Source organism: Asterias amurensis, chromosome 8, assembly GCF_032118995.1.
Source record: "Asterias amurensis chromosome 8, ASM3211899v1".
Taxonomy (NCBI): domain Eukaryota; kingdom Metazoa; phylum Echinodermata; class Asteroidea; order Forcipulatida; family Asteriidae; genus Asterias; species Asterias amurensis.
Window position 1 is genome coordinate 12,410,604 of NC_092655.1, and position 19,267 is coordinate 12,429,870.

At 38.0% G+C, this 19,267-nt stretch overlaps 1 protein-coding gene across 1 annotated transcript in view; it reads left to right on the top strand.

Moving 5' to 3' along the window:
* The first annotated feature begins 5,937 nt into the window (after positions 1–5,937).
* The window catches only part of LOC139940430 (cytoplasmic polyadenylation element-binding protein 3-like), a 39,725-nt gene continuing 26,395 nt past the window's right edge, over positions 5,938–19,267 (top strand). Inside the window, exons 1-2 of the mRNA XM_071936672.1 lie at positions 5,938–7,502; positions 12,190–12,307. Of these exons, the coding sequence (XP_071792773.1) occupies positions 6,180–7,502; positions 12,190–12,307 (1,441 nt within the window). The 5' untranslated portion in view covers positions 5,938–6,179. The remainder of the gene's footprint in view (positions 7,503–12,189; positions 12,308–19,267) is intronic.

Here is a 19,267-nt window from a genome sequence, read left to right on the forward strand (position 1 = left end):
TCAAAATCCAGTCTTCCCACTTGTGCAACATTATGCATACAAAAATAACAAACCTATGAAAATTTGAGTTTGGTTGGTCGTCGGAGTTGCGAGATAACTATGAAAGAAAAAAAAACATGTCAAACGAAGTTGCTTTCATAATTATGATTGATTTCAAGACCTCAAATTCTAAACTTGAGGTCTCGAAATCAAATTCGTGGAAAATTACTTCTTTCTCGAAAACAACGTCACTTCAGAGGTAGTTGGGAGGATCGAGGGTTACGTTATCGCAACTAGAGGGAGCTGTTTCTCACAAATTTTGATACTTTCAACCTCTCCCCATTGCTCGTTACCAAGTAGGGTTTTAGGCTAATAATTATTTTGAGTAAAAGGTCTCTTTCATTGAAGTATTTTTGGTGTGCGTCGGATCGTTGCCAGGCCGCCTACATACCCTGACATCGGCGACACTTGATAACTATTTCAAATAATATTTTTTTATAGGCTACCCTACGGCTACTACTGAAGTATTTACGTTATGGAAAATAAAAATTTAATGGCGGCAAAAATTTAGCTCTTGTGTTCTACTTTTGTTTATCTTTATTTTATTGTCTTTTACTTAGCCGGTTTTGTATATATTTTTGACATGTATGCTCAATCAGAATAAATAATTAAAACAATTATGGCGATAACATAAACAATGAAATTAATGCGCTGTCGTTTTTGTTTGATTATTTTTGTTTGGTTGATCGGTTGGTTGGTGGTTCGTTGGCTTGTTTAGGTTGGTTGGTTTGTTGGTTGGTTGTTTGTTTTAGCATACTCCTGCATGCATCCAAGAACAACGGGACCAACCTAGGACTTCTTCTCAGTTTCATGATGCATGCACGACTTGTTCCAAAGTTCCTTTTCAATCTATTCAACTTTGCCAATAATTATGACACATTATTTTTTAGACTTACTTATGTAACATGATCATTATGGTTGTTGTGCATGGTTGGCCCGTCTCTTTTGCGTTTTATTCGTCCTGTTTTACTTTTCTAGGTTCACACATAGAGCATGAAATTGTATAGCTCTATGCTACCAGCACTAACACAATGCACGGTTTTCCAAAATATACGTTCCATATTATTCCGTCTCTAACCTGCAAACATGTATTTTTAGATGCACAAAAAGAAGCAGAGCAAGTCCAATTTATAAACATAATCTGCGCGATTTTTGTTGTGTTTTTTTTTTTTGTTCTTTGTTGTCCAGAATTCGGGTCTAATACCCCGACCCCTCCCCAACAAACAAGCGTTTTCGTTTTGTCGGTGACTTTTTGTGCAGATTCGCTGCCTATTTCATGGCAAATCATAATTCTCAATCATGGGACTGGTACAGTGCTCGAATTCTGATGCACCTGTTATGCGTTCGATTCCCAACTGAAACAAAACATTATCCAAATGAAATAGATAGCACATTTTACATTGTGTGCTGCAACATTATTAGATTCATAAGAGACAGAAATGTGGAAAACTATTTGCAGTTTGTGTCACTCGTCCTGGAATGTGATGTGCGTTCTGGTGTTGCACTCCAGTATTTCGAAGTCGGACGGCGAGATCCTAGGCCCGCGGGTTCGATGTCACGAACCACTGGCATTTTTATGCAAACTGAGCTCAGTGTCGATTTGCAATTGACAGTACTTTAGCCTTTAGAAAGGACGTATTCTAGCTTCATCACATCGCCTATCACCAGGGCCCAATTATAAATTTGCTTAGCATGAAATTTCTTCCTTGCGAAAAACAGGATTACCAACCAAATTTGTATTTGTTGCATATTGCTTGTTACTGGTATTCAGCTGTTGTTTGCTTATCCTGAAAATCACGTTGACATTTTTATGGTAATCGCCAGTTTTTATCAAGGAATAAATTTCATGCTTAGCAATTTTTTGAAAGCTCTATGAAAATAGGCCCAGAACACTTTCATCTGCTCACAACCGGACTTTCACCTGTTATGTTGCTTCCCAAAATGTGTAACATAACATTCTCAGATTAGAAAGTTGAACGCTTTGCCAGTTCCAGAAAGCTCTCAACTTAATTGTTCAAATGTAATGTTGCGCATGCATGGTTCCATTGGTTTGCTCAGTTAACAGCGCTTTGACTTGTCGAAAAAGCGCTTTAAAAAGGCTCTGGGATGTTTTAAGATTCCTTTCCTTCAAATTAATTTAACATCATTTTCTATCCATGTCACATTTCCATGTTTGTGCATTAATTTGGTCCCTCAAAACAAGTTTTACCATGCATAAAGTAAGTTTGTGGTCATAACAAAGTGCAACCACACCTGTCGAGGTTTTTTGTGATTTTGGGTTTTTTTTTTTTTTTTGAAAGAACACAATGATGTCCAGTCTGCACTTACATCAGTGCACCCCATAGCCGATAAGTGCGGCTCGAGCCCCGCATGCCGTGCACCTGTCCAGAGCAAACTTTTGTCTCTTGCGAGGTCGTGCGTCCCACGGCAGCAGCTGTACATTCATCCCCACTTTTTTTTTAAAACCAATCAACATACATTATCTTTTGTCAGTGGTGTGTTGTTTGAACAGAATGTTGTAAAAACTTCACATGAAATGACCATTGTGTTGTGGGGAACATGAAAATAAAAACACATCATTAATGTTGTTGAAAAGTCGTCCTTTGTTTTGCCATGAATGTTGGCGGCCTGTTTGCTCTTGGTATGTCTTTATTTTTATCCTTTCGACAAAAGGCATTTTGCAGGCAAAAGGATTATTTTTCAAGCCATTGGACACTTTCGGTACAGAAAAAAAAAAATTTAAAGTTCACAGATTTACAAATAACTTAAAGGGTTTACAGAAGGTAATGGTGGAAGACTTCTCTTGAAATATTATTCCATGAAATGCTTTGATTTGTTGAGAAACCATTAAAACAATACTCTCGATAGCGAGAATTACGGATTTATTTTAAACACATGTCATGACACAGCGAAACGTGCGGAAACAAGGGTAGGTTTTCCCGTTATTTTCTCCCGACTCCGATGACCGATTGAGCCTAAATTTTCACAGGTTTGTTATTTTTATATAGATATTGTGACACACGAAGTGTGGGCCTTGGACATTACTGTTTACCGAAAGTGTCCAATGGCTTTAAACAAAACAATGGGAAGACACCATGCTTAATACAAGTTGAGCATACTATAAAAGCAACAGCAATGTCAACAACATTTACAACAAAATGCCATGGATAATTTTAGATGAACTTAATATTTATATCAGTTTGAACTTAACTTTGATATTTTCAACATTTATTTGTATTGATTTATTTAATTAAACGCACAGGGGCTATAGGCATTAACACCTAGGTGAACAGTTTGTATAACAGTTGTACTTTAACAGATGTACTAAATCGATCCCTTTTTATCGACGAAAGAAAACATCATATTATTTTTCTTGCACGGGTCACACTATGCCCTATATTTATTGAAAAAATACCTGTGACTTAAATTATGATTGAAAGCAGCCATTTTCCTACTGTATAAAATAAACTCGTTATAGGATTCTTATAATATCATATTGTTTACAAGCGATTTCATTCAGCATATTATTTTCCAAATAAAAATAATAGAAACAAGAATGTCCATGTCATTGTTAGTTTGCACTTGTTCCAGTTTTACTAATCTTTTGAAAAAACTGTCGAAGCCAAAATGCCGATATCAGCTTGACTACTTACGCTATAGCTCTAAGATAATTTGTAAATATTCCGAAATTCCTGATACGTCAAAAAGTATGTATTTTGTCCATGATACTGTGTTTGAAGTTAACCATAACAGCTGATAAAGCACCCTCTTTATATGGTCATATAAAAAGGGACCACACATACCTCCACATTGAGACTACACCATCCACACGTGCTGAGGCCCGAAGGCCATAACTTCTTTGTCCTTCCTCGTGATTCCTCCCCCTTTTCCTTCATTTTTGTTTCTCTTGTTCACCGCTGAACAAAGTTATTTACGTACCGCGACCCGACGACAAACACATAGCACTGCAGGGTACCTTCGTTTTTTGCCCCTCTGTGCTCATTATTCTTTCTTTGTGATTTTGCACGCTTTGTTACTTTCACTCGACTCGCCAACTACTTTTTCAAAACGTCTGGTAGGTCTTTGTCAACCCCGTAATAGGTCGCGTGCGGGCCACGCGAACAGACGAGCTGAATGGTCCAATAGATGACACACATTCTTGTGGTTTTTGTCTCACCTGTCGCGAATTAGTTAATTGGTTTGGAGCGGCTCTAGTCATAAAAATATCAATCAGCGTTGTTTTTGTCTTTCTTTCCAATTTTTCTAAAAATCAGGGCACCAGCACTGTATTTTTGAAAGTCAATCACTGAGCTTTGTTCGGGTATTCGACTTTTCACGGGAGGCACCGGGAAGACATTCTCAAAAAAGAAGAAAGAAAACAAACGCTCCATACTTGTTTTTTTATTTTTTTTATCACGCTTTGAGTTTGACACAACAAACACCATGCATGAGTGTCATTCAAAATCAATGTGTATTTGAATTTCAAGTCACGTAAATAATAAATGCTGATTGTGAACCACACGAAGTCCAACACATTTTATGAAATGAACCCCAAAATAACAATGAGGTGGTTTGGAGAAATGCGGTAAATTCTAGATTTAAATTTAAAAGAAACGAACAAGTTCCTGTTGTTTAAAGTAAATTCTGATTGAAAGTATACCCTTATTTTACCATCTCTTATCCCCTTATTGTTTTAAAATATTAAAGTTCTGGATACCGTCTCTGGATCTGGAAACCGATACTATGATATACGTCATCCTGATGTCAAAATATGCTACTGGTATGTCATTGGGGAATAGGGAAACTAAAAGAAAACTAGATGAAGGGATTCGTCTTTAAATGCAGTGGACACTATATTGGTAATTGTCAAAGACTAGCCTTCACAGTTAGTGTATCTCAACATATGCATAAAATAACAAACCTGTGAAAATTTGAACTCAATCGGTCATCGAACTTGCGAGATAGTAATGAAAGAAAAAAGTCACCCTTGTCACACGAAATTGTGTGCGTTTAGATGGTTAATTTCGAGACCTCAAGTTCTAAATCTGAGGTCTCGAAATCAAATTGGTGGAAAATTACTTCTTTCTCGAAAACTATGGCTCGTTTCTCACAATGTTTTATACCATCAACCTCTCCCCATTACTCATCACCAAGAAAGGTTTTATGCTAATAATTATTTTGAGTAATTACCAATAGTGTCCACTGCCTTTAACTTAGATTAGAAACAGCTGGAGCAGACATAGAAAACTGCACCAAAAGTCCTTAACACTGGAGAATTAAATCCGACTAGTGCCGGTAAGCAGATCACAGAGCCCACGATTTAGTGACACTTAAGCATAAAGGACTACAAAACTGGCTTACGGCTCACTTTGGCGCCTTTTCTTATTGTGACGGTTATTTATCGACGAACAGACAATAAAAAGAACCCACCTATGGCACGAGCAGGTTTTTACAAAGGGAAACCCAAACTTTGTTGTATTATTGTCCCCCCTCTACGCTAGCCATTCATGAAACTCTTTTGTGGACAAAGCGCCCTCTCGTCAGCTGTATGTGAGACAGTAGCAGCTGTCCCGTTGCCGCTCGTGACCGCTGTCTGTTTCTACTACCCTAAGTGGTGACCACGAATTCTTATATTCGAAAATAAGAAATGTTGGAGATTTTTTCAATTTGTACCTTAAATTTTGATAGAATACATAACCTGTTATCACAAGTTTAAGTTATTTTGGGAAAATTCAAGCGCAATATCTCATAGAAAGGGAAAATATTGCTTCCATATTTAGACGTAGTTGGGGTAAAAGAAACCGCCACTCAACGTCACTGCTTTTTACTGCTGGTGGGTTTCAGCCGTGTGTGTGTACATGGTGTATGTCCGTACACAGTTTGCCGGTGGCCTGAGAAACTCCGGACTCAAATTTTAGTGCAAGTTTTTCATGCATCAAGAGCATACCAACCATACAGATTCCGTGTGAGGCAGGGTACAGTGTGTGTGGCACGTACACTAACGCAGCGGCTGCACGGTGAACAGCTGGGCTCGAGAGGTTAACTACATCAGCCAGCCGATCTGATCATAATTTGAAGTAGGAAGAAACATATTTAAACGTGGAAATTTTGGTTCACCGTAGCCGCATAGCTCTCACTAAATGGGGGATTTCGGTTTGGATGTTCATCCACACGATACGAGGGCCCTCTCACCGCTGGAATTGTACCCAAATTCGAGCACCGTGTCTTTGTTTTCTCCCGAGGCGCTAACGATGCAAGATGACATGCTGATGGAGAAAACTGCCAGTAAGCAGCATTTGCAGCAGCTATCGCCAAATCCAGATCTCAGCTCCGACAACTCGGACGACTTGTCTCCCGGGTCAAAGTCGAAATCGGGTGATTCGAGTCCGTTAACTGTTCCTGATAAGAACAAAGCACAGTCAGAGGGACCTCCCATCACAGCAACATCGTCCGGTGCAGTTGGGCTCTTGCAACTGCAGCATCAGATTGGTTACTACGCACAGGCTCAGGCCCATGCACAGGCGGCACAGGCACATCAACAGCAGCAGCAACAACAGCAGCTTATTCAGGACGTAAATCCCAGCAACTACATCAACAACGTTGCAGCAAGTTCGGGTAACAGTGCAGTAAACTCGGTAGCAAGTTCAAGCAGTTTTTCGAGCTCCCAAAATCTCTGGTCTACTGCCACAGCAGCGGAAGAATCTTATTTCCAGGGCCAGGGGCTGCCAACTATGAATGGCACAATGCAGTTTCAGAACTTTCCACGCAACTCATCACCACTCTTTAGTCCAAATCAGGCTACATTAACCCCACAGCTTGGGATGCAGCAGCAGCAGGCTGTCCAGCAGCAGCAGCAGCAACGGCGCAACCTACCCCCTCACCAGGCAGCCACACAACAGCAAAACATCTACCAGACAGCGACTCAGCTCCAACAGGCCCAAGCTCAGCTGCAGGCGCAAGCTCAAGCTGGAAGTCTTTACCTCCAAAACAAGCAGTACACAGCAAACTGGAACTCGGCAGCTGCCCAACAAACAGCAGCAGCAACATCATGGCCATCGCCGCAAGGACACCAACAGCAGGGCATGCAGCCATCAGTTCAACAACAGCAACAAGGGAATCCTTGGGGGACGGTCGGCTCCCCACCCAGCGGTCCGGCCCCGTCAGTTGCAAACCAGATGCAGCAGCAGCAGCAGCAACAGCAGCAGCAGCAGCAGAGGCGTTCCATGCCAACCGTTACCAATCACTCGGGTAGCCACCCCTCAATTTCACCCCATAAAGGCCGTGTTCTTTCCAACCCTATCATCTCGCCACCCAAGTTTCAGCGGAGCACATCACTGCCAGCAAAACACTATGGGCAGCAGCAGCAGTATCCATCGGGGATGAACACAGCACCAGGGTTGGAGTTCACCAGAGCAGATGGGAAGAGAACAGATGCTAACACAAACACACTCTTTCCGTACCAGGTGAGAACATTTTGAACTCATTTTATCTACTGAAAAAGCATTCTGTTAAAACTTTTAAAACCATTTGTGTACATAACATACAGTTTTCCCCAGTAAAATTGTATGGTTTGATTTCTAAAAAGCAAGCTCAAAATTTCAAAATATGTCAAACATGTCGTAGGCCAGTGTTAGGTTTAACTTTTAACACAAAAAAAGCATCCATATTGAAAGAAGAGGTCTCATTTATACCATGTTCATACATACTCTACCTAACCATGCTAACCACTCCTTGACCTAACGCACTAGGCACTATGTATTTTATAAAAATAACAACATCCCAATAAAGTTACAATGTACATTCGAAAAATATTTGCTTCCATACCAAGATTTTAGCCCCTCAATGTTTGTCTTTGTACAATATGGTACAATGCAATGGACCATAGTTTTCTAATTAGTACCAGCTTCACTTGATTTGTTTTCCGACACTGGCAGTCTGGAATGAATCACATAATTGCTTTTTGACCTGATCATGTAAGATCATGGAGGAATAAATTTATTCCTCCATGATCTTACCCATAAATAATGTTAAAAGCTTTAAATAGACCATCTTTATCATCTAGTCTAAAAATTAAATGTCAAAGTACTTGCTCACACAGCACTAAATTATGATGTGAACGTTGGCTTGCATACAATTCACAAAATGTCACAGGGTCAAAACTTAGAATTGGATCAGTTTATCGATGGGGTGTGGAGCATTGGGAAATTACATAAAATTCTGCAAGGAGAGACCTATACATTGTAGTTTTACACTGCTGGCATTCATGTTCCTACCAGTGTTTAAGGTGTACCAAGATTTGCATTGTTTTGTTTGAAGGTCTTTCGTAATGTTTTGTCAAATGTGGACATTTCTTTACCAGCTCAAACAAGACTCCTGTCCCAAAAAACACAAATCTGGTCTGGAGTTAACAGTGTGATGGTATCACATAGCTCCATGCTTTAACCATGGAGGAAGAATTAATTTTCCTCCATGCTTTAACATGCTTTAACCGTTTACCTTGGTTTGACCATGGTTTGACCCCATGTTTGTTTGACCCCAATTAATGCCCTGCTTACATGACTAACAAAATTCTTACAAGGTTTGAAGCCATCTTTTCACCTCTACACACATTAGGAGAAAGTGCACCATGTACATCACTGTATAATGAAAAATGGTGGGAGTGGAATAAGTTTGACCCAGTGACCTTTGTTTGATACCTGGATACTAAGTGGTAGGCCTAAATATAAAGATAAACAAACTTTGGGTAAAGCAAACATTACCACAGAGGTCGGTATATGATATTACATAGAAATGCTCACTGAAATGGCAATTGCAAAGTAAAAATAGCTGTTGACTTCAGTTAATTTATCCTGGAGATCTGACACTGTGAGATAACACAGTCTTTTGGGGGGTGTACGTTTTTGGTTTTGTTTGTCCTCCCTCAGTACCTTGTTCGCATAACAAAACATAGATCTATGCAAACATATAGGGACAGCATACAAAGGTGTTGTATCAATCTCACTTCTACAAGTTCGTAACAGCATGAGTGATCTAAGATCACTTATGCATATAATGTTTATTGCTCCACAAAAGTCACTAAGTTGTTAAGTGCAATTCAGCTGAAGAAAAGAACTCTTGTCCATTGTACCATACCATGGCATACAGAGCTCTGCTGTAAATACACAGGTCTTGTTTGCATGTCTTTTTGTCAATACCCCCTTCATGTTTTAACATGTGCTTGGGTCACATTGGATATTGATCCTTATCTGTCTATATTGAGCTTGTATTATGTAATGTTGGACAATGCAGATGTCTGCTGGCCAAATATTTCCCAAGCAACCTTGTGTAGGTAGTTTGAAACTACATTATTCAGTAGGTTCTTTTTGTCTAGTCATAGGGAACACCATGTGTGTTTTGAGTCTTGTGATTGGGCTATAAATAAAACTGCACAGTGTACTTTTAGTTTTTGCCAGGGGATGGAGACTTTTATGTTATAAAATAGGAGAGGACATTACATAAAATATAGTGTAACATGGTCACTGAGCAGTGTATTTTAAAATACAAATGTTCATTTGACATTAGAAAAAAATACAAGATTATACTGTGCCCCACCATTATTGCTGTTTTTGTGAAGTGACTTTACCCTAGCAATGATATTGTACCCGTATGTGTACTATAATGCTGACCAAGCATGATGTACTGTACATGTGGTCTACAGTTTCAGCTTCAATGTTGTACTAAATATTTCATTGCAATATTTCATTGCAATGAAACCAATGCTCAAACTCGTGAGATGTCAAGACATTCTTTCCAGATTCCTCTGTCAATTTTTTGGCTCAGGGTCGACTAATAAAAGTCTGGGTGTACTTTGTGGAATGCCCACTCCAGACAAGCATCTCTGGAATCTTATAGAGTTCAACACACACAATTTGTGAAGAGGTTGGATATGTGATAGGGGCCTAAAATCGGTAAGGACATTATTAAAATAGAGATCTCAAATGAACCGATTAAATTGCATACATATTACACAGAGTGCAGGAGCAACTTTTTTTATTGGCATCACTAAAGGATGCTGCAAGCGATTGTGAAATACTGTTTCCCATAGATCTGGACTAAGATGTTGATGCTAGTGGCACTGTATACGCACATCGTGGAGAAAAAAAGTGCATTGTATAGTACAGGAAAGACCCTGATGTTCGTGGATTACTTTTTAATTGAAAGATGATGGCATATATTTTTTTATGTATTTGGCATAATCACCTAGGCGAGTACTAAATGAAAGCATTTTATGGCGCAATCATGCTCTATGTAGACAGAGAGGCAGCACAGCACCCAATGCTCTACATACTTAAAGACAACCATTGATCGAACAGTGTACAATGTGCATGTAATGCAGTAGCTATGCTGGCAATACCCCTTTGCCAAATTTGGCAACGCTAGGGAACCACCCTGACCTTGGCAAGGTTCCATGAGGCCATGTGACCTTATTTTGATGCACAAGTCTAACTCAGCAGTTCATTTTCATAGAACAGTAGTAGCTCTACATTTTACCTTGTTGGATTAAATTAAAATTTGAAATTTGTAGTTGATACAGAAATGACACAAAGACTTAATTAATACAAAGATGCATTTTAGGGGCTTCCATTGGACCGTGGAGCTAGTAAGATTCAGGACTGATCCAGTGAACAACTTGATAAAATCATTTGTCCAGGCAAAAGATTGTATCTGGGGTAAATTTCTCAAAGAGTTAGACCACTCTTATCTCGAGTGAGGACGAGTTATTCGTCCTAACTTAGGACACGACATAAGTTTTTAATATCTCCTAGGACTACATGTAGTCCTAAGTTCTTTTTTGAAATCGACCCCTGGAGATACAAAATATGTACATCATTGGTTGAACTAACTAGGCAGCAAGCCTCAGTCAATGGCCCTAGCCTTTGACCTACAATAAGGTTATTCCAAATCTGAAAAAGGTTGTAGTGTAGCTCTCATATATAGGCTTACGTTTAGGTAATTTTTTTACATTTCTGAATCTAGGCCTACTGATTTGATTTACTGTAGACTAAAAAAAACATACTAGTTATGTTCTAGTTTCCAACATAAAGTACTGTGGGGGGAACAACTCAATGTGAAAGTTAACATTCCATCTTTACTCAAACATCAAAATTGCAGAACATATTTTTGCAATGTATCACTGAAAAGAATTTACTTATCTGAATGCAAATTGACTTCAGGGTAAATTACAGTGTATTCAGGTACTTTATATATGATATCCTCTTTAAAAATGACTTCTGTGAGTAATGGTGATGCCCGAAGCTTTAGAAGTTGTAATGCAAAATGCAATGTCATGTAGCCCCTGGAATCATTTGAAATATTGAGTGTTTCCATTTTGTTTGATAAGAGGGTTACCCTTTGTTGAATATTTAACACCTGGATGTCAATAGTGTATGAAAAGAAGATGCTGCATGTAGAGAAACATCTTGATGAAACCATGCTTTGTTGAATCGTGACAGTACTATACTCCCTGTAGCTTAGAATTTATTGATTTACAATGTCTGCATAACAATTGTAAGTAATCAATAATCAATGAGGTTTCCATTACCCTACAGCAGTATGTACATCTTGAAGGAGTCCAAAGAAGCTGTCAATTATTTAGATCTTATTTGCGTACATAATACTGAGCTCTCTTGGTAGTATATCTTCATCTTAAATGCACTCAGTGCAAACAAAAACTTTTCTCAGAAAATTGTTAACAGTGTAGTGGCATCTCAATGTTCACTACCATTTAGACACTGATGAGATGAATCAGACAAATATAAATTTATAGGCCTACCTTGGTAGTCTAGTTGGTAAGACACTGCTCTAGAATTGCAAGGGTCGTGGGTTCGAATCCCACCGGAGTAACATGCCTGTGATGTTTTTTTCACAGGACTAGGGCAAGTACTGAGTATACAGTGCTAACACACGTCGGTGTATGGGTAAAAAACAAAAACTAATATTCTTTATCCCTGATGCAATTTCAACATCTCTTATACTATCCCTGAAGAACAAATAAACTTGCCTAGATTTTTTCAATAAAAATGCATATTATTGAAAACAGTAACTTTTTGTTGCGATAGTTGTAGTTGTGCCCAATATTTAAAATGTTAAATGTTTATTTTGTTATTGCAGGAAAGAGCAGGGCACAATGCTGGGGTTGACCCCATGAAATTGTCCTCCCTTGAGCATCAACTTTTTGATATCATGCGTGGCACAGAGCACCCCATGGAGCACTACAGTCGAAACTCTTGTAAGTATACATTTACAATCCTTCTTCCAAGAACTCCGCCCCCCCCCTCCCATCAGCACTGCCACACCAACGGCACCGCCATCATGAGTGTTTACATTTTTAACTTTGACAAAGCGTCTTTCCTATGAGTACCGAAGATTGAAAAGTGCCTTTCCAACAGGTCAATCTACAAGAGAGAAAAAAATGACCTGATATGTAAAATGGTGGGGGAGGGGGGTGGGGGTTGGCACTTTCGCATTTGTATACTCAGCAGTTATAGCATTGTCAGCCGTTCTCTGTTTTGCCGTGTAGGCTACATTTTTCCTCTGTGAGTGATGGGCTGTATTCATGCTACTTTGTAATGGTAAATTTTATATTTAAACTGCTCATCAGGGTTTTATTGTGGTTTTTGTATTGCTTAAGAAACAGATTTTTTAATCACCATTACTGCATACAACAATCAACTTATCCTAAACTTTGAACTGGATTGAGGCATTGTTCTTTGTTGGTAAACACTGACGGTACATGTACATTGCATCATGTACCACTCAAACCCCACTATACTAGTTGTCCATTTTAGGTCAATGGGGAGTTATGCCACCATGCATTGCTTCTTATCTTGTTTGCTTGTGGTGGGAGGATTTATATACATTGAGATACCTTTACTCTCCTGAAAACTAAATAAAAGAGTTGGTGTATAAAGTACCTTATGTGTGCATGTTATATACTGTAATCCGTACAAAGCACAATTTTGAAAGGAGGTGCAGCAATTTGAAGGCTTTGAAAGGACTCATAAACACCACAAAAACCACATAATTATGTCCCATAAAATGCTGAGAATATTTTCAATGTGGCGCGTGGCAAGGGTCTCAGTGACCCTGGTCTGTTCACAGTCATAGTGCAAGTAGGTGTGGAGAATAAAATGCCATGGGGACAAATATATACTCTTACAACTGTTTCTTATTCCTCCATGTGTAACAAGAGCATGCGCAGAAAGAGCAAGTCCTGTCTTATTGATTATGTCTTTGAAGTTGACCTAAGGGTTGAATGAGAGAAACCAACACAGATGATGAGTAATATTCAGCGAACGATTACCCTTGTACATTGTGTAGAGAGCAAAATGTCTCAGTTGCTACTAAAAACTCACCATTTGCTACTAAATGATACCCAAGCCTACATGTACATCCGTATGGACTGTAAAAGGGGTAACCCTGTTTCAGCCCTAGGAGTAGGTGGCAGCGGCCTCTGGACAAAAACAATTGTAGCCCACACCTTGAATTGGCACCTTGTGTGTCTAAAACTTGCATAAAAAAAAAAAAAAAAAAAAAAAAAAATATTATATAAGCATTCAGTGTGCTCAAAATAAGTTCAGCCTAAATATTTTGCTGTGCAAAACTGCTGTACGAAATCGTTCCCTGAATATTGCATTTTGTTTTTGTCAGGTATTTTCATTGTTATGGTACTAGATGTGTAAACCGCAGTACTGACTGCTTCCTGACGTCATTCAGTTCAGAGGTAATGACTGAGGAAGTTGAATTCAACCTGGTCAATTTGTCAATAAATTGACACAGATTCTTGTCATTCCTCAAGGCTAGTGCAAGCTATTTTTGTCTGCAGATTCTCCACAAAAATTCAATTAGTTATAGTATTAAACCAACAAAGAGAAGGAAAGGAAGCTCTGCAACAGTTTGATAATTCATTCACTTTGGATATACTGAACAATGTGTAACTCTTGCTGATTTTGTTTGCGAATTTTGTGTACTGAATGACTAGTATTTTATCTACATTGTGTACATAGGGTTTGTTTATTTATACTGAAAAAGAAAAGAAGTAATTCCTGCACCTCAAATGGGTTCTTTAAAATAAAAATTTTCAAGCATGGACATAATTACCCCCTTTATCCTATTTTGTGCAGTTGAAAGTACAAAGCTTCAAATCTGGCTCTCTAATTTACATCAATCACATTTTAACAAGCATATTCCAAAACCATGATTGTTTTTTTTTTTTTTTTTTTTTAATTTGTTCTCATTCCGGTGTATGGAGAAGTTTTGTATTGTGAAAATTCCACAGATTCAGAACTTGCAAAAACACTCAAAACTGTACAATGTACAAACCGCACATTTGTGGGGAATATTTTATGCTCTTTTGGAAAGTCACATCATTTCACCCAGTTTATAGAGACACCAAGTGGAGACACATACATCCAGACAAGCACTAGTCATTTAATTAAAAGAGGAAATTTGTGATTTATATTTTAGGAAATAACTGATTGAAATTAAGTTGCTGCAGGGAAGTAGTGCTTAACCTTGTGGCTTAAGGAATTATTGCCATTTGTGTTCACCTTATAACCTGCAGTTAATTTGCAAAATCTCTGTGACAAACTTCCTTAATCCCAAGGATGGCATATGATTCTGCATACGTACAACATGTAGAAATCCACAGAGTTGGCACTAACATGTTTTAAAAAGGTTTTTGCTGTATATGCAGAAATTGACATGAGTTTTGGCAGTAATGAGGGTTGTGCGGTGTGTGCATAAATTGACATGAGTTTGGCACAGGCCTTTTGGTTCAGTGACTACCGGTAAATGTTTTTGTAAAATGATTCCTGCTGTGAAGCATCCATTTTGGAAAGGTACAGGAGGAGTACAGAATAATGTACATTAAACCGTGGCGCCATTGGTTGACTTCTTGTATCACCTTGCACCAAGAAAAGACTGGAGATGTAATGCAATACCAGCGTTGTGTCAGACGATGTCACTCTTTTTCAGATCACTTGCCCAAAACACCTGTGCAGAAAATTCTAAATTCAGACATTGGGGATCGAGGGGGGTGGCGTGCGCTAATATGTGTTGTACATTACATTGTACCTAGTGCACAGTTGTAAGATTGTTGTATACAACTTGAAACCTCATCTGACTTCATCGGACCATAGAGCAAGATCAGACCATGAAGCTATGATCAGATAGATTTGATCATATACTAAACGTGTGTGAGTTGATGTTAAATGTTTGGTATGGAAATTTACCAAAGTAGTATTCTCTGAATGCACTACCATGTATCATTTAGTTTGTGAATCATGAATGTACACTGTGCACTTCACATGTTACGTGACTACTATTTGGGTGCCAGATCAGAAGGCAAGTTTCGGTTTCTATCTTCTTAGGAAGTTTTCCGTTTCTATCTTCTAAGAAAGTATTGTGTACAACATGAAATACATGTATCTTGTTAGCTTTACCGGGTCATTTTCCTATGACCTTGTACAGTTTCTCTGTTTAAAACTCACGACAAATATCTTCTAAGGAACCTAAATAGCTGTGACATGTGATCCACTTTATACACAATACATTTCCAGGTAGTTTTCACGATACAGTGTGGTACAACGCAGTAAGGATTGTCATGAGATTAAAGCTATGTCCTTGTACATGTTGTAACAACAACAGTTTGAACAGATCTCTATAGATATCAACATTACGGTACATTTCAGATTAGTAATTGATCCCAGAACTGAGACCATTAAAATGCAAACGGTAAAGTGGACTTAAAGACCCTATCCTCCATTTTATATTCAAAATGATCAAAGTAATTTCCAGTACACTGCAATTTGATTGTTTGTCATGTAGTTTGCATGCACTCTGTTGTCATGGTGATTTTTTTTTTTTTACACATAAACTCGTTTCGAGAGATGGTCAGAAATGCAATGCATCAGTAGTTGTTCACTTTGTTAGATTTTAAAACGACGAGAGATGGTCAGAAATGCAATGCATCAGTAGTTGTTCACTTTGTTAGATTTTAAAACGACAAAAATAATAACAGGGTGTACATGCTATGGAGAACAAGCATGCATCATTTGCTATTGCTTTTAACAGTTACATATGCCTACATCTATAAGATGTATGATATAATCAGTAATTCTGATTGACTAAAATAAATTTAGATGTTTTGGTGCTTTTATCAAAATTTGCATTAAAAAAAGTAGCCTTGACAATAGCCTGAATCATCTACAAAAACAGTAAAATGTACAGGCCCTGTAGAGTATTTTATTGTGGAGTAATTAAAATAATGTATTCTTGATTTGTATGGTGGTGTGGGAGGGGTGGTTTTAATTGTTTGAGGAAATTTTTCTCTTCTTCAGGAACAACTGCTTGAACGACAATCAAGGACACTAACAAAAATTATATATTTTAATGCCTGGCAGCTAATAAAATTCAAGCCCTGCCTGTTTCCTACATAACTCAGTGTTGCTGGTACCCAGCTATCTTTAAATAACCGACCAAGACCCCCCATTCAAATCACAAGAGCAAAAGAATATTATTTATGAATGACCTCGAGCAAAAGGCACAGTTTGTGAGCTAGTTTTCTTTCTATGATCATCGTTCATCAAGTCTAGTAATTAATAGTGTTGTTGGTTTAACCAAGTTTTCAATTGTTATAAAAACAAAAAACTTTATTTTCCTTCACATAATTTGTCAATGAAACTGCAACAATTACATGGTTTTTATCAGGCCATCAGGCATGCTTGGTTTTCTAGTGGCTATAAAATAGTGAGTTTGAAACCAATAAGAGTGAAAAGCCTATATTGATCACAAGTGAAAATCCAATACAATAAAATATGCTTTTATATCTCCGGATGCAATTATTGCCTCAATTGATTGAAGGATGTTTTCTTTTTTCATGTAACTTGTTTCTCATCTGGAGCGAAATAACAGATTAGTAGACCAACCTCCGATTCGAGTTTACATAATAGTTATTTTGCGCAGATAGGGACTGCAAATTTGGCAACAACCCAACGTAAAAACTCTTTAAATAAGTGTTAAAAAATGGTATGATTGGAATACAAGTAATACCAATCAACCTGAAATGTATATTTCCTAAGGAGTATTTTCATTTAAGAGATCATACTTGGATACTTGTACATCAAATAATACTACAATTGAAATTCCCAAGGCAGTTTTCTGGAACTGTTCTTAAAAGACAACTTGAACAAGCTCAGTCACAGAATTGGTTAGTCAATGGTGTGTCGGTGGTTGTATAAAGTTAATGACAAGAGTTCTAAGTGGATTGAGTGTACTTAACAAGCGCCCTTCTATTTATAGGTAGTTGAAAGGTTAACAAGTAGTTGTTTTGGGGGAAAAGGTATTGTTAATTAGGTAGTCATGTACATATGGTTATCTTTTAGCAATAATGTTATCAAAGTCAAACTAGTGTTATGTAACACTTGACCAGTGGTTGTTGTCCAATTCTGAAACAAACCTTCCAATTTGCATAGTACAATGCATCAAGTTAATGGGTACCTCTAGTACACATACGAAGTAATACACTAATGTGGTGGCTTGGATTTATAGACAAAGCGATATTTGTCTGTAGATCAAAACTACAGGAAGATCCAGCGCAGTACGTGTACATGTTTACTGTTTATACTGGCATTGGAAGTTAATTGGAAACACTTCCACTTTCCAATAGCTGCAAAATATTTCCGTCTTAATGGAAATAAGGGTTTGTTAATACACTATGGCATACATATCCAGTTCTGTTTTTTCCCCTCTAAATAATGCAATAACTCATAATTCATTGTATATTTTATATGAGGTTTGTAACACCCTTACCACCCTCTAGTTTGAGCATCTGATTGGTGGATTAGCGCGTGCTACAAGATAATATCCATTGGTTTTCACAGGTGTTTCGAACAACATCAACCATAAACAAAAAGTGTAATTCTAGAATTAATCCTTGTGCAGCTGTTTTGGCTGAAGTGTGCTGTTCGTTATATATCTTTTCTATTTTTTCCATGCCCAGCTAAAAATAAGCCTCTATCCTCAGGTACATGTAATTCCTGTATGGCTTTTTTGCACATCATCCTGTTAAGTATGATTTTCTGCATGTCTGTGCATGTATTCCATTGGGACAGATGTTACTGATTGTCATATTATAATAGACAGTTGTTATTGTCAACTGTCATGGTACTGAATGTCACATTCTAGGAAGAAGTCTCAATTCTTTGGTGGTTAATTATTCATTCATAAATACCTCAGACAGTTTCATTATTCCTTTTGGTGGAGAGCGCGTCACGTGGGTGTGTATAAACCTTTGTTTATGACCAGTAAAAAAGTGTTGAAACATGGGCGTGACACGCGAATGTGCACCTGTTCTTATAAGAGTTTCTTCATTCCTATTGGTCGAGAGCAATGGCTGAAACAGTTGTACCACATCACGCGATACGTGTGACGCGCACAGCAATCTCCTTTTAAGAAGTTGTTTACCCGAGGGCCTTACCATTTCATAGCTGGAGGGGTGTTGTGTTGAAAGAAATCATTGAACAATTATAATTTTGACATTTATTTTACTTTTTGACCAAAAAGTGTTGATGTTTTTGACCAAAAAAGGTATTTATGAATGGGAATCAAAGTGTGTTGAATCGGTTTTCAACTAGTTGTTTAAACCCGCCGAGGCCTGGTTCTTGATAATTTACCTCGACTTTGTCTCGGTAACATTATCAAGAACCAGGCCTCATTAGGATTAAACCACTAGTTGAAAACCTCTTCACCACACATTGATTCCCTCATTGTTAATGGGAAAATATTTAAATGCACTTGTTTAGTAAACATTTTCTTCTTTAGATTTTGTGCAAGACATACATGTATTCTAGGCCTCGAGCTTCATCTTTTGAAAGGGCAATGCCATTTTCATTTTGCAAAGGGCACATTCCAAATCTTACAGTCAACTTTGGACGGGGCACCGAGGCCAAGACCAGGGCAAAGAGGTCATGGCCTCCTTGACCTTCTTCTATTTACAGGCCTGATAATCAGGCCTGAAAAACAGGAACTTTGAAATTGTTATGGTCATGTCGCCGCGAAGTATTATTCCTGCAATTAAACAGAAATTCTGTTTTGTATTTTGTGAAAAACAACCTAGAGGTGTATGTATTTTAACATGAAACCTTCACTGCAGCCTTGTATAGTACCTAGCTTTTGATAGGTACATTTT